This window comes from Esox lucius, chromosome 23 (genome assembly GCF_011004845.1).
Source record: "Esox lucius isolate fEsoLuc1 chromosome 23, fEsoLuc1.pri, whole genome shotgun sequence".
Classification (NCBI taxonomy): domain Eukaryota; kingdom Metazoa; phylum Chordata; class Actinopteri; order Esociformes; family Esocidae; genus Esox; species Esox lucius.
The window spans coordinates 17,048,128-17,063,440 of record NC_047591.1 but is presented as its reverse complement, the minus strand read 5'-3'; the positions used below and the strand labels follow the sequence as shown (position 1 = coordinate 17,063,440).

Sequence of the window (15,313 nt, the reverse complement as noted above, 5' to 3'; positions counted from 1 at the left end):
AGGTTCCCCCCGCTTGTTCGTTCACCTGTCAGAGGCAATTGTTCTGGACCTACTGTGTATATCTTCACAAAACCTGGGTGAATGATGAGTCTTACTGCGGAGAACCGGGCAAAAATCCCTTTGATCGAAATGCACCCACCCATAAAACAGATCAATGGTTAGGCTAGTAATATGGGTAAAACTGCAAAGGCGGAGGACAAGATGTTTACTGATGCCTTGTTCCATACTTAAAGTATGTTTACACATAAGCTGCCGGGCATGTTAGCAGGTCAGCAAATGTTATATACATTAGCATCTTAGCATGCCAGCAGAGGGTTTAGTAATATACATACATAAACAATTAGCCGCTTAGCTTGCACGCTGAGGGATTAGATGGGGCTGGGTATCGCCACTGATCTCCTGATGCGAATTCGATTCACAAGGTCCCAATTTGATGGCGATTCGATTTAATTTGGATAGTGATAATAGCAATACCAATACTGCTTACAAGCGTGATTTTTTTGAGAATGATAGCTATGAACTACACCTGGAACCTTATTTCTTGTATAAAATGGCAGATTACTAAAGATTCAAGTTAAACATGGACAAACCACCCCAAAACATTACAGTGAAATGCTTTTAATAAAAAAAATATAAACAAAATACATCTCTTTTTCTTGGTTTTAATATATGTGATCAATTATATTTTGTAAGTAGGTAATTTATAAACAATGCTCCTCACCCAACCAAGCAAGCCACGATCGCTGGACGTTTGAGTGCAGCCAGCAAGGGTACATTCAATGTGTGCAGAACATGAAGCAGCTCCAGCAACGCCACAACGCGCATCATATTAGCAGCATTGTCCGTCACAATGGCCGGTTGTTCCTCTAATAACTCTTAGTCATTAAACTCCTCCAGAGAAAAAATAGAGATATATAGAAAACCAATATCTGGAATGGATTTCAGATTGTCCAAACAAGAATCCCAATTAATCAGCAAATTTATGTTTTCACACAGCCCTAGGATCAGGTACAATAGGCATTTAAGGCAAATACCAATATTGCCTATTACATACCAAAGACTATCGGCCATAATCATCATTCATTACCTCAGATAAGCCATTGTTGTAAACTGAGGCAGTAAGAGAGATTTGGGGACCCTAGGCAGAGACTGGCCGAGGCCCTTAAATAATGTATTTCTTTACCTTCTGAGCCATACCGACAACAATTTGAACACCCCTTTCTTTATGGTTGATTGGAAATGCCACTTCTTAAGACACTTGCATTGCAAGTTGAAAAAGTATTTAATTAAGGATATATGCTGCCATATCAGCAACAACTACAGTAAGTCATGTTGTTCAACTACAGCGAAGCACCTGCACTTTTTGATGCACCTGCAATGAATTTCCACTGGGGCCCCAGGCGTTCTGGGGCCCTAGGTGGCTGCCTACTTCGCCTAATGGCAGCGCCGCCTCTGCTTTAGAAAACATCTAATCGTCCGGGCCGATCAATCGGTCGACCTCTAATCCACAGTAGCGTGTGCTGCATGCGTCTCGACATATAGCCGTCTTGTCAATGCTCAGCCACTCATCGCTCATTATCCCAAAACTACAGCATTGTTCGATAATGCACTCAGCTTGGCCCAGAGCTTTAAATAGCTGTTTGTTCCTATCCTATTGCAGGCCCATTTACCATTGATTTGCGCATGGATGAGCACTAATTCAGCGACTGCTGTCACAGTGACCGGCGGGTCAAAGAGGGGCGGATGATTGCTACCTCTAGACAGACCTATTAAGAAAAGGCTCCTCTGATCTGTGCAAATACATTCAACTAAATTGGGAGCAGTGGGTCCTTTGGTGTCCTTTGAATCACTGTTGAGGCATGTACATAGAACATCGACTTCAGTCACTACAAAAATCTCGCCATTTAGGCTTGGTTAGGATAGATCCCGGAGCTGCTCCTAACCAAACGCTGTATTTGCTCAGAACTTTTCTCTGAAAGCAAATCCAAAGCAGATTGCTTACCTCCATAATGCCCCAAAGGCAAATGAGCTCCCGTGAGGCATTCTGTGTATTTATTAATGGATCTTTAAGGTATAGGATAAAGGTACGGTCACGGGACAGACTACGTGGAGATGCTTTGGTGCCATACTCCATGGAACCCACGGACCAATCCGCAGAATTTGAACCCTGGTCCCTCGCAATGACAGCGCAAACGGCAAGGGAGTGAATGCAAGTGTTAATAATGAGACTGGGCACGCCTTGGCGTCGGTGGTTAACAGACTAGGCCCTTCTCTCTGACTTGCCTGGGTGATGCAAGCTCCGGTGAAGGCCACGATGACGGCCACCACGTTGACAGTCAGCTGGAACTGGAGGAACTTGGAGATGCTGTCGTAGACGTTGCGGCCCCACATCACGGCCTTCACTATACTGCTGAAGTTGTCGTCGGTCAGGATGATATCAGACGCCTCCTTGGCTACATCGGTGCCGGCAATACCCTGCAGGTGACACACACGAACAAGACACACGATTAAAAGGGAGTGGAAACAGTGATCGAACATTAACATCCCTCACTCTGGACACACGCCCCCCTCCCAGGAGACCGGCTTCACCGAACACATGAAGTGAAAATCACCCCCGAATAAACAATATGGGAGAAAATATGAATAAAAGTTAAGTTATGCACCTGTAATTACATCACTCCCTGCCATATATCTGAGCCGCTGCCCTGTTCGTTTGTTGCCATGGTTTACCGTGCCTTTGTGTTGGCCCCTGTCTGTTGGCCATTAGTCTGTAAACTTTGGTGAACTTGAACCCTGTTTCACATTGTGTTTCTTTGTAGAAATGCAGGAAACCAAATGTACATTCACAGTGCTAAGTTAAGCTCAACACTGCACATTTAAAAGATCAGATACGTTATATGCAGATCGTTACCTGGAACTTACAGTATAAGCTACCATAAACAACAGGCAATCATTTATATCCAAACAGTAACACCAGACATGACTGTATGATACGGGAAGTGAACCCACCATGGCAAAGCCCACATCAGCTTTCTTCAAGGCGGGCCCGTCATTGGTGCCATCTCCAGTAACTGCTACCACCTGTCTCTGTTCCAAAACCGTACTGTCAATGATGCCTGGGAGGAAAGACAATGTGCATGAAAGGAAACGCCCGTTACACATTTCAAGGGACTTGCGTGATAAAGTGAAACGTGTGCCATTCTATACGAGCCAAGTGAAGTACCTTTCACAAGAGTGTGCTTGTCGGTGGGCGAGGATCGTGCAAGCACTCTGAGTTTAGGCCAGATCTTATCGATGCGCTCTTGTTCAATCTAGAAATTAAAAAATAAATAAAAATAAAAATGGACATGAAAAGGATATTTCCAATTCTTCATTTATCGACTAGGTAGTTAAACTAATGCTACAAGGTTCATAAACGCTGATGAAAAACGTTAAACGGGGTTCGTGTTTACTTGGGCACGCAATTGAAATAAACCTTGTGATGGGAAATAAAAAAAAAGTGTGCCTTCAACAGGCCTCTTGAGCAGTGCAGCGAACTAACGCACCGCGGGTTGATCCGCAGAGGCGCGCCATTACAAACCGGTTCAACCCCACCATGTAGTCCAACAAAGACGGCGCTCAATTGACCTTCCACAGTCCGTATTGAAGGCGGGGCATTCCTTTTAGTCATTGCGCTCTACAGACTCATGGTGCCTGCAAGCTGACTGATAACCACAGCCAGTGTTTACCTTGGCAGACAGGTTCAGCTGACTTCCTGGTTGAACATGCGGTGTGATAAGAACCTGTTAGTTTGGGGCGGTATGTTTTGGGAGCTGCTGAGATGGGACAAGGTCATAGCTACAAAATGGACAAAACTTTGGTGGAAAGACATCAAATGGAAAACACCATGCAAGTATTTTTAGGCTGGAGAAGGCTAGTTCGTTAATCCCGGTTTCACTCCGGCTTCTTCAGTTTGATGCCTAATGAACACGAACCAGTTGTGGAATATAACGGATTATGTAGTCTAAAATCGTTACTCCACCTCTCCTTTCTCGTTGCGTATCCGTCGGTTGAACTCCTTGCCATCAATGCACAGGAAATCATCTCCGGGCTGCAAGATGCCACACTTGGTGGCGATGGCTCTAGCCGTGTTGATGTTGTCCCCGGTGACCATGCGTACAGTGATGCCGGCACGCTGGCACTTCTTGATGGCATCTGGGACCTGGGGGGGGGCCGGGAAGAGAGATGTGTTAGCGTGACCTGGCTGTGAAACCTGAGTCGCCAGTCAGCTGCAGGGCCGCGTTAGGACTGTTTTCAAGAACCTTGATTTGAATCACATCCAAAACGAATGTCAAGATCAGGTGTCCGCATCCTCTAAATTAAACGCCTATTTTCTAAATTAAAATTATAAACGTAAGTATACAAACGACCCAATAAGGGGAGGTGAGCAAATGCTTTTTAAAAACACATTTTGGAAGATAATTATTTTAAAACAGGAACACCTGCAGTGCCACCAGTTGCCCCAGTTGGAACAGACTCTGCAATAGGAACAAGCAACGGGTCGGTCAGTAAGCTCCCACTATCACAGAGGCTGCTAATACACAATGTGAGTCAGAGAGATTATCCATTAACCACAGCCCAGAGTGGTTCCTATTCAGGCCACGTGGCCTCTGCAAATGTGACATTTATACTGGTAAGAACATACTTCTGGGTCAATGCAAATTTCAATAACACAATGACACAGACATTTGCATATAACGGAGGGTGGCAGATTTGTTCATTGGCTTGCAAGCTAGCAGACGTGCTCGGGGAAAAATAATTTGGACTATACTGATAACAATAGTGCAGTAATAAAAACCTTATTTCACTATATACACTTTTCTTTACCGGTGCGCCTAAAATGTCAGTTCACACAGGAACAATATTTGGGCACAGAGGCAAATGAAATGGCCGCCTACTGAAGGTGGGCAGCGGAAGTAGATCGCACGGGGATTATCCTGCATCCTCAAACACTGACCTCAGGCCGGACGGGGTCTTCGATGCCAACCACACACACGCACGTCAGGCTGGTGAGAATATCGTTCTCCTGGTCCCAGTCGGGCTCGCCCTCTGAGACCGGGAAGTCGCGGTAGGCCAGGCAGATGGTGCGGAGGCCCTCCGACGCCATGGGCTCAATCACTTTCTTCACCATGTCGTCTCGGTCCCGGGGTCGGAACACCTTGGCCTCGCCACTCGCCGTCAGCAGCCTGCAGCATCTGGCGGTTGGGGGGGGGAGAGAGAGACGGGTTAGGGAGACGGAGGGAGGGCGTTAGGGAGGACGAGAGGGAGAAAGAGCGGGCAAGAGAGAGAAAGGAGACAAATTCATCAAAAATGAGGGCAGAGAGATAAATAAAAGGAGACAAGACAGGAAAAACTACTGCTTGAGACAGAACAAATGAGATGAGAAATGAGTGGTATGAAGTGAAAGACCACTTATGGGTCACGTCAGCCCTGTCAAAAGCAGAGACCTAAATAAAGAACACGAAATTCTCAACGGTGGGCGAAACAAGGCCATCTGTCTGGGCTGCCTGGGATGAGACATGAGGCTTTTTCAGAGTGCCATAACACAAATGAACAACGGTTAAGATAACACCGTAAGCATGAATACAATGAATAAAAATGTATGATCCAAAACAGCAGTAGACCCTACCAGATAGATCGAGTTCGATGGTCCTGCTGTTGTACGTGCATGCTGACATCACACACGCTACCTTTCTAATGTATACCGTTGCTTAGGCAACACCGACGGTACTATTTCCGAAAAATTGCCGAAATCCCTGCCTCACCTCATCCTCCACTGGCACAAGCCCCACTGCCTGGATAAAACTCAGGCCCCCTGCCACGGCTGAATTGAAAATGAATGTGGTTAGGCTCCTTTTCCCAGGCCACTTCTGAAGACGCCGCGGTAAGTGGCGTGATGGGATGCACTTCCACTACTTAAAGTTTAAGCTGTCACAATTCCTTTCCAATTCTGCCGGGACGCCAAAAACCTGCTTGAAGTGCTTCCCACTTCTTAAGTGTTCACAGGAACCTCTTTATTCAACTGTTGTCATGTATGCATGTATGATTTTGCGTAACAGCTTGCGTGCAGTCCCCGTAAACATCATCATACACTTAGCAAAAACGGTGGTTAGAAGTATCCTAGGAGGCATAGGTTTTTGCAAGCGTGTAATCATTATGGGAATTAAACTGTGACAACAGCCACACATGACCATTTGATCGACACAGGGATTCAGATTGGCAACACACTGAACTAGTTCCATTGCACATGAACCATACAAATGGCCATACTAAAACCAGGCCCAATTCGTTTGACTTTTAAGTCACTTCAACTTGGGATGGGATGCAAACTGTTCATGCAAGTTTCTTGTAGATTTAGAAAACGGACTGTGTCACTCTAAATTCATCATGGAGCATCATGTGTCGAGATGACTTGCGTCGGTCTGGCTACAACTTAGAGGAGGAAAACATTAGCTGCTCTAACCGTAATATGTAATGAATATATTCAGTAGCCTTTATCCCTTGTATGGGCCTATCTCCTAATCTGTATAGGATGCACTTATGAATACCCTTCTACACAAAGTGTTTTAGAGATAAAGCTATGATAATGCATTTTATCTCAGCTTGCAGCTCAACTTATAATGCGTGGCCCTGGGTGTTCCTGTGGTCCAAGCCGCTACCAATGGTGCAACATAGTGCTGGAACGTGTGTTTGAATCAGACGTTCTAACGTTCCAAGTCAATTTAGTGTGAGGTGAAAGTTTACTACACAAAGCCTAAAACAAGTAGTCTGAGTTAAAGGTTTGTGTGGGCTCACTAAAAGTGTTGGTTATTTATACTATACAAATAGTGATTCATCTTTAGACTGCCTAGTTATTACTCACAAAGATGGATACAGAAGTAAATGCTGACTTAAAAGGCCCCTACAAAATATCAATGGACAAGAAGCGCCGAATAGAGAGGATGCTTCAGAAAATATATCGAAGAGGTTAAAAAAAAAAAAAAAGAGAGTGAAAACGTACTTCTTGAGAATGATCTCAGAGGCACCCTTGCTGAACATGCGAAAGCTCCCATCTGGGTTCTTCAGCACTGTGCTCATTGACTTCCTGCTGGAATTGAAGGTGTAGACCTTGTAGAGCTGCTCCTCTGGGATCTCGTTGCGGATGGCCTGGTAGTCACGCTTCAGGTCATTGGCAAAGCCCAGCAAGGCACATTCAGTTTTGTTGCCCACCTGGCGCGGCAGACCGCCCTCCTTCTCCGGAGACTTGTTTAAGAGACACGGGAGACAAATAAGATGCCCGTTACAAACACAAGACGTCGGTACAAAGGCAGTAAAATAGAAAACATTTAAACCAGCAATGCTGTCCCAACGACAAGCTAACAGCAGAAAAATGTTAACTAAATTTTTTACACATATGTAGAGGCTGACATCCCAGAGAGTTCACCCGACCCGACAGTTGATTTTCTTCATCATTGTAAGAATTTCTGGACTAGAAGTCTTCCTATATTTACCCTTTTTGGTTTGTTGGCGACAAACTCATCCAACAGTTGTGCAAACAGTTGATAAGAATGCCTAATATTTTGTCTCTCTCTGAGACATGAAGGCCAACTTGACTTTCAGAGAAACACTTATGCCCCTCATGCTGTCAGATAGACTAAATGCAAGTAAGAAGATTAAAAACATGATTCTAAAACTGTGAAGACAATTATCCAGGAAGAAATATGGCTGCCATTTAAGCCATTCAAATTTTATTTCATGCCAAATCCAAAATGCCAGAGTCAAGAGCACAAAACCAGGTGTCACAGTCCAAATAGTTTATTAATTCATGGTGCATTAGGTTAGAAAACAGGCAACAGGGCCTTTTCCTCTCAACATCCCACCCTCGGCTGCTCAGCAGACACCCAGGCCAGGCCGTCATTCCCCCCCTGAAAGGAGCCCGACTCACCATGATCTTGGTCGTGTAAGCGCAGTTGATGCTGATGCCCAGGATGAGGATGTCCATGATGGCGGCAGGGACGAGCTCCGGCTCCGGCACCTTGCGGTAATGCTTGTCGGCCAGGTAGGCCTGCACCACGGTCATGCGATTCATGGTCAGGGTCCCGGTCTTGTCCGAGCAGATGGCTGTGGCGTTGCCCATGGTTTCGCAGGCGTCCAGGTGACGCACCAGGTTGTTGTCCTTCATCATTTTCTGTTGGGGAAGAAGAGAGCGCTTTAATAGGAGGGAGGGAGTGAGGGGGGACATCATGACACAGCGCAGTGAATTAAATCTCAATAGCAAACTAGCAACGGCCTGAAAATAGAATGGAAAAAGTTGAACAAAAAGTTATTCAATGACATATCAACCTACACAACAATCACACTGCAGTAGGTGTGAGTGGGCTGACTCTTAGATACAGGTGTCCAGGGCTCAGGTCCACTACTAATACTACTAATCGGCACTTGAGATAAGCTCGTCTGTTGGCCAAACAACCCCAGTTAGAGGGATCACAGCACGGCTAACTACCGTGGAAGGTTAGGCCAAACTCCAGCTTTAAGAGGCTGAAAGGCTGAGGGCCAACCTTTGAAAGGAAAAAGCTTGAGTAAACGAGTAAAGCTCATTGGCAGGGCATCAACAGCCATGGCCTTCGGTAACCTATTGAGTGGCTCCAATTCCTTCCCAAAAACACACATGCCTCGTTTATTGGCTATGTAGTTTCTCAAGCACAAGCTGCCAATCTGACCCAGACAACTATCGATCGGGCACAGAGAACCGCTAAAACAGATGGTTGATGCGTGGTGAGCTTTGGGAATTTATTTTTCCTTCTTCTAACATCACAGAAATCTTGCCATCATGACTATAAACCAAGGCAACAGTACCACAGCCTCAGGCCATGAGAAAGGGAAACTTACTTTAACGGAGTAGGCCAGGGAGATGGTGACGGCCAGGGGAAGACCCTCGGGGACAGCCACCACCAGCACAGTGACACCAATGATGAAAAACTTGACGAAGAACTGGACGTAGATGGGCGTGCATTCTGTGTCCCAGGGAAGGTCTTGGACCCAGAAGGTGTCCACCACAAACAGCACGACCAGGATGATGACTGTAATGGCGGACATCACCAGACCTACAGAGGAAAACTCTATTGAGACTTAGACGTCCAAAACTATCATGGCTTCCAGCTTAAACTTTGTTTTATTAGAAGCTATGAGATGAAAGCTATTACGTAAAATAATCACTGACCAGCTTTTCCAATTTGGACCGCTAGTTTGGTGAGTTTCCCCTGAAGAACGGACTTCTCCTTCTTCTCCTTTAAGTTGGATTTCTTCTTCTCGTCAGAGTCGGCGCTGTTGAGTGGCTGCATCTCCATGGCAGCTCCATCTGCGGCTTTAGCTGAGTGGAGGAGAGGAGTAACGTGGACTCATGTTGGATTGAAACATAACTGATACAGAGTATGGACGTAGTGGAATTTTCTTGCCCTAGTGCCTACCCTGGCTCACTGGACACAAAAGCCTTTACGGGGCCAATATACAATCAACTTGAAGGACAATTTAAAGGACTACCTTGTTTTATTTTCTCTAAGGCTATTGGGTAAAGTCCCAGTCAGCCTCTGGATGATAGACCAGAAGTTGATGGAACTGGTGTTGGAAGGCCAGTGGGGACCCTCTTTCCTCTGGTCTTAAGATCATATCCGAGTGCCCCAGGGCAGTGATAGGGACAAGACCTGGCGTAGGGTGCCATGTCCAACCTAGCACCATTTACATCACAGCCACCAATGTCTCCCTCATTCCTAATTCCCTCCTAATACCTCAACCAGATAGCGGATGTGACAAGTGTCCTGATGCATCAGAACACAGTGTATGAAGCACTGTGGGAGTGTAGAAAAGTACTATAAGGCCATACAGTTGATTAAAAAAAACTAAAAGCTAGTAATTAGCACTCGTGAGTCAACCATTTACTACCTAAAACCATAAAGATGACAGAATTGACCCATATTGGCCCTTTTAGGAAATTTAAAGCATATTGTTTCTCAAATGTTAGGCGGAAAATACATAAGCGAGCTGGAAGATCAACGGCTACAAGTAGTTACATCTCTACAGTGCAGTACTTTAATTCAAGGAGACTTAAAAAGGTTGCCATATTTTCTGCACACCTTTTGCTAGGGCTTAGGCTTTAAATCCCAATGGCCCGGTTTTGAAGAGGACTTGGGAGAAATGTCAACGTAATTTCAAGTGTGTCCCGACCGCTCCAAAATGTAATTAGGCTCTGGTAGGAATCTAATTAACGCATTCCCACTCAAGAGTGGCAGCACTGGGATTTGTTGAATCCACGGTTACAGTGGCCAGGCAGACAGAGTTTAAGTTCCTCTAAAGCTCCCTCTATCCATCTCCATCAACGCTCCCTTCTGGGTTTGATAATGCAAACAGTCGCGTTGACTCATCTGACCAAGAAACCTAGGAGATGCTGAACCCCAGTTCTGACAGGAGGCTGACCAGCAAGGCTGATCTGTAACCCATCAGTCCAACTGATAAAATAATCCTTTCGGTCTGTGCCAGGGCTAGCCCGGCCGAAGAGGCTGCCTGTGCCCGTGTCCCTCTCTTAACCAGTTCTAGACTGACAGAACACAACGACTGCTGAAGTTTTTCACCCTCGGCTGCTTCACTTATAATCACCGTATAGCCTGTTATAGCACAAGGGAGGAGTCACACAGTTAGCGTGAGAGAATTTGGTTGTGGGTTTTTTGCATGCAGGGTGGGGGCATGGATATTCTGCTGTGCCACGGAGGCCTGTTCTGCATTTACACAGCCGGTAATCCCAGACTGAGGGATTATTCTGGTCATTCCTGCCAGAGAATCTGAGCATGCGGGCCTGTACCAAGACCTCGATAAACAGGCACTTGCTGGGCCAGATACGCAACTATGCCAGCAGCATGGCTGCCATTCCGTACACATACCAGACTGTTTTAGAGACCTGGCTGTCTACAGATATAAAGCTCTATGACTGCCTGTCTACGGTTCTATATCTATGTGGGGGTCACTGTCGTATGCTAAACAATAAGGCTCAAAGCTGACATAAGGATGAGAAGAGACTGAATGGTTCTGCATGGGCAATGTTCTTTAAGAATAAAAAGTAGGGGGGGGGGCATTAGGGGAAAGAGAGCGAGAGAGAAAGAGAGCACGAGAGAGAGGCGAAAAGCAGATGCTCTTCCTGCAGGATTGGTACAAGTCTCTAATCTCATCTCAAATCATCACAGCTGGATTAAACAACACCTGCCTCGTGCTGGAGGGAAAGGCTAGGGGAAGAGCGCTAAAGAAAGAAACTGGGGGGGGGGGGGGGGGGGGGGGGCATGCTGGCACGGACGCGACACAAGATGAACCTGTCAATGGCACACCCAGAAGGATGCATAGTTGCATGACAAAACAAAATGACCATACACCTGCTAAAACTGCTACTAAAGAGACCAGACAAACACCCAAATGTGTGATGAGACCAGTCAGAGCTTAATTAAAATCCAATATTATTAAATTAAGGTTAAGGAGAGCATACTGCCAAGTCAAAATTAAACTAAACACACTAGCCTGGGAGAATTACCTTTCTTGCGGTTATCAGCAGCTCCATCTTGCTCTGTGGAAGGAAAGTAACAAAGAACAGTAAGGGATAGTATTCAAGGGCATGATGCATCTCAACCAATGTTTGGCACAACACACAAAAAAAACATGCACGACTACACCATACAGAAAAAAAGAAAGTAACCAACTACGCATGAATTGTGCAAAATTCCACAATACCCTGTACCGACAGACGAAGTTTGGTCCTCTCAAACACATGTAAACATGTGAATCTCACATATACATTATTATTTTTTGTACATACCCTTAATAGATAAATTATAGACAAAGATAGAGGTCTTACTCCAAGTTTAAAAAATATAAATAGGTTACTACGAAATAGGTGTCAAAATGATTAATACCACCAAAGACAATAGCACTGATCCGTTTATCAGTTTTATAAGAAACACACTGAGGCACCTTGGATGAGTCCTCAACACAGAATCCTCCCAAATCTTTATTAAGTCGTGTCTGCAGTTGTGGACTGTATTCTATTAATTCAAACCACAGGTCGTCCGTTGGTTTCTAGTCTGGAGACAGATGGCCAGGGACTTAAAATAACATTTTGGTTCACCAGCCAGGAGGTAGATAAATATATATAATTATCTTTTTTTGTCGCACAAGGTGGTTATATTTTGTTGAAAGATCCACTTGTGTTCAAGTTTCAACTGTCTGGTAAAGGCACCTCAGGTTGTAGCAAAGATATCCTTCCAAATAAAAATTCTAATTCATAAGATTTAAAAATCAAAAACAAAACGAATGACATTAAAATTTGACAACCCGCAATGTAAGCTTTAAAGTTATATCACACTCAATATCTTTCACCCACAATGGATGTAACCTTCCCATCTACACATTGTTTTGGCATTCTGGTTCAAAAAGTCTCATTGATCAGTTCAGCAATGACTTAATCATATCTACAGTGGTTCAGTCAAGAAAGTAACAGGGAACGACTCCGAGCAAACTCCACCGATTGAAGCAGCTCTCCCAAAATAACGACCACCACAGCTGAGACCTGACCTCTGCCCGGATCTTCCGCAGCTTAGCTCTAGATCAACCCTCTCTGGGGGCCGGTTGCTGTCTGCGGGGCTGTGTGAGTGATTAGAGGTGCTTCTGAGTAGTTGCTGCAGTATACAGCCCAAACAGACAGCGCTAGTTATCTACCCGTCTGACTCTGCTTGCTCTCATCTCTGCCCCTACTTCCTGCATCTACAGGAATTCAACAGATTCAACTTGAGAAGACAAATCTTTTCATGACAGTCAAAAGTATAATGAAAAGGCGTGGGTGGAGAAGACGAGATGATGCACCGCCTTGCGTGCTACTGTATATGAATCATGACTTGATTCCAACACGCTCCGAAATGTCAACATACTTTTCTTCTCCTTCTTCTCCTTTTTCTTGGCCTCCTTCTCATCCTCATCATCGTCATCTTCCTCTGAGGCACCCAGTAAAGCAAAGATGATTCCAGTTTGAGAGTTCTCGCCCACGGCCGTGACCAGCATCTTCCCAGAGCCTTCCATGACGTGGGTACCTACAGAGCGAAGACAGATCCGGGTGAGGGAGGGTCACAGACATAAACCATGTTTAAACCTCTACCAGATGTTTCCCATATTATTACTTAGCTAAAGCCGTGCAGACCTACAGAATTCTAACATTTTTCACCGCAGTACCATTATATTAGAACTTGGGACCATGGGTGTAAGTCCTGGATGCTGATTCCTGTTGGATGGAGGGATGAACTGTATAGAGCTAATAATTATTTAACATTATGAGCTTCCAGATGGAGGATGAAGTGCAGTGAGGTAGGGTCTACCTCACTGCACCTCATCAGTGAGAGCGAGCGCGCAGTCATAGTACAGCTGTCGTCATTGGCATTCCCTTTACAGATAATCCCGGTTCAATGTGCCGTGCTCTCAGGTCGTCCAGCCCACCTACTAGAGAGCACCAGCAACGACCATGGAAAAACAAGGCTCTGCTCTAACGTTACTAGCTGTTATTGACCACAGAAAGTACTCCAAGTAAGCCTGACAGTGTAAGCAGAAGTCAATGTCATAAAGTTAGCTAGCCCCTGGTAACAGTGGTGGACATTACCTAATAATACACATGAATTTGCTGTGGTGTTTTTCCAAGAAAATGGAGGAGGAATGTGTTAAGAAAACAGTTGTACAGTTGTGAGACTAGTTGTCCCTATAACAAATATGCACAGTTGAAGACAAAATGTTCCCACTGTAGACTACCAGTAGATCACTGAATAATTCCCTGAGCAAGATCATTTGTTCCCAAAACAGGGTGTTTTTTGTACTTTTTAATTAATTGTTTTGTTCACATGCTTGGTGGCTTGAGTTTGAATTTCAACTTTCAGCCAAGACATGAGTGAACTGATAAAGTTGTCAAGGGGTTGCTACAGGCAGCCAAGACAAACGTTTAAGCAGCTCATAAAGAGAACACGGGTCTATTCGGTCACAATGAGCAAAGATGCATTTCATGCACAGATGAAAGCCCAACAGATTCTCTTCCAAAGAAAAAATGTGCATTTGTTTATGTCTTGCATTTTAATTTACCATATAAAAACCTTCACTGTAAAAAGTGCCTGCCTGTTGACCGAACGCTTGTTTGTGAATTTGGGTATAATGGAGATGTGCAGATGCACATCATTAGTAACAGAAGTTAAATTACAGTAAGTGAGAAAGAAAAGAACTATGAAAACTGTAGAGCTACTGTATTTCCTGCTAAATAAAAGCAAATAAATATTATTGGACCACACCACATTCACACAATCCCAGCCTTTAAACAAAAGACTGTTGTGAGTCATTGAATTAATGGAAACATGATAGTCCCACAGCATTCAATGAGCCAGAGGAGGAGGAGCAGCAGGAGTAAGAGACAGAGGAGCAAGAGCAAAACAGGAGGAAAAGCAAGACAGGAGGGGGAGGAGCCAGAGACGGAAGAGGAAGAGCAAGACAGGAGGAAAAGCAAGACAGGAGGGGGAGGAGCCAGAGACAGAGGAGCAAGAGCAAGACAGGAGGAAAAGCAAGACAGGAGGGGGAGGAGCCAGAGGAGCAAGAGAGACAACAGACAATGTGTTTTAAGAGCGTCCCTACACCTGTGCACATTAGTCGCTTATGCTTCCTGAGGGAATGAGAACAGAGCAGAAGGCAGATGGAATGGATGCAGAGGCTGATCTGAACAGGGTGGGGTTGGCGATAATACAAACTAAAGGCAGAGGCAGACCGGCTCTCTTGGAGGTGTGCCCGTGGGTCTGGGAGAGGCAAACAAGCGCTTTTAAATCCCCCTCACTCCTCAGGGATCAGACCGAGGAAGAGACGTTTTATCAAAGGATCAACTTGCTTTCATAAAATGGGATTAGGGACAAGACAAGCAATACCATCGTTTGGCAAATAAAACAAGGTTTAGAGGGGAACTGGTCAACATATTTCACACATGGGAAGTCTTGAATCTAGACCACAGTATCTGGAACCAATCACTGTTGGACTGCCGTAAATAATGAATTAGGCAGTCAGATGCAACATGGTTATGGTCACTGACTCTCTGACTGCAGTGACAAAGTAAGATTAACACAAGCTTGGCAAAGTAAGGATCCCACTGTCTGGTGTAAGCAACCTGGAATATTAAGGGTGGACTAAAAGACGTAGGGGAGAGAACTGAACCACAACGATGCAAGGCATAATAAGCCCGGGGCAGAAGAAG

General features: G+C 45.1%; 1 protein-coding gene across 7 annotated transcripts in view; it reads right to left on the bottom strand.

Moving 5' to 3' along the window:
- The window catches only part of atp2b1a (ATPase plasma membrane Ca2+ transporting 1a), a 46,660-nt gene that overhangs the window by 9,915 nt on the left and 21,432 nt on the right, over positions 1–15,313 (bottom strand). For all 7 annotated transcript variants that reach the window (XM_020042906.3, XM_020042905.3, XM_010887321.5 and 4 more), the window contains exons 6-16: positions 12,978–13,136; positions 11,588–11,620; positions 9,239–9,388; positions 8,908–9,122; positions 7,964–8,206; positions 7,040–7,281; positions 4,997–5,234; positions 4,022–4,201; positions 3,224–3,311; positions 3,010–3,116; positions 2,284–2,475 (exon numbers count right to left, since the gene is read on the bottom strand). In XM_020042906.3, coding sequence (XP_019898465.1) covers positions 2,284–2,475; positions 3,010–3,116; positions 3,224–3,311; positions 4,022–4,201; positions 4,997–5,234; positions 7,040–7,281; positions 7,964–8,206; positions 8,908–9,122; positions 9,239–9,388; positions 11,588–11,620; positions 12,978–13,136 — 1,847 coding nt within the window. The remainder of the gene's footprint in view (positions 1–2,283; positions 2,476–3,009; positions 3,117–3,223; positions 3,312–4,021; positions 4,202–4,996; positions 5,235–7,039; positions 7,282–7,963; positions 8,207–8,907; positions 9,123–9,238; positions 9,389–11,587; positions 11,621–12,977; positions 13,137–15,313) is intronic.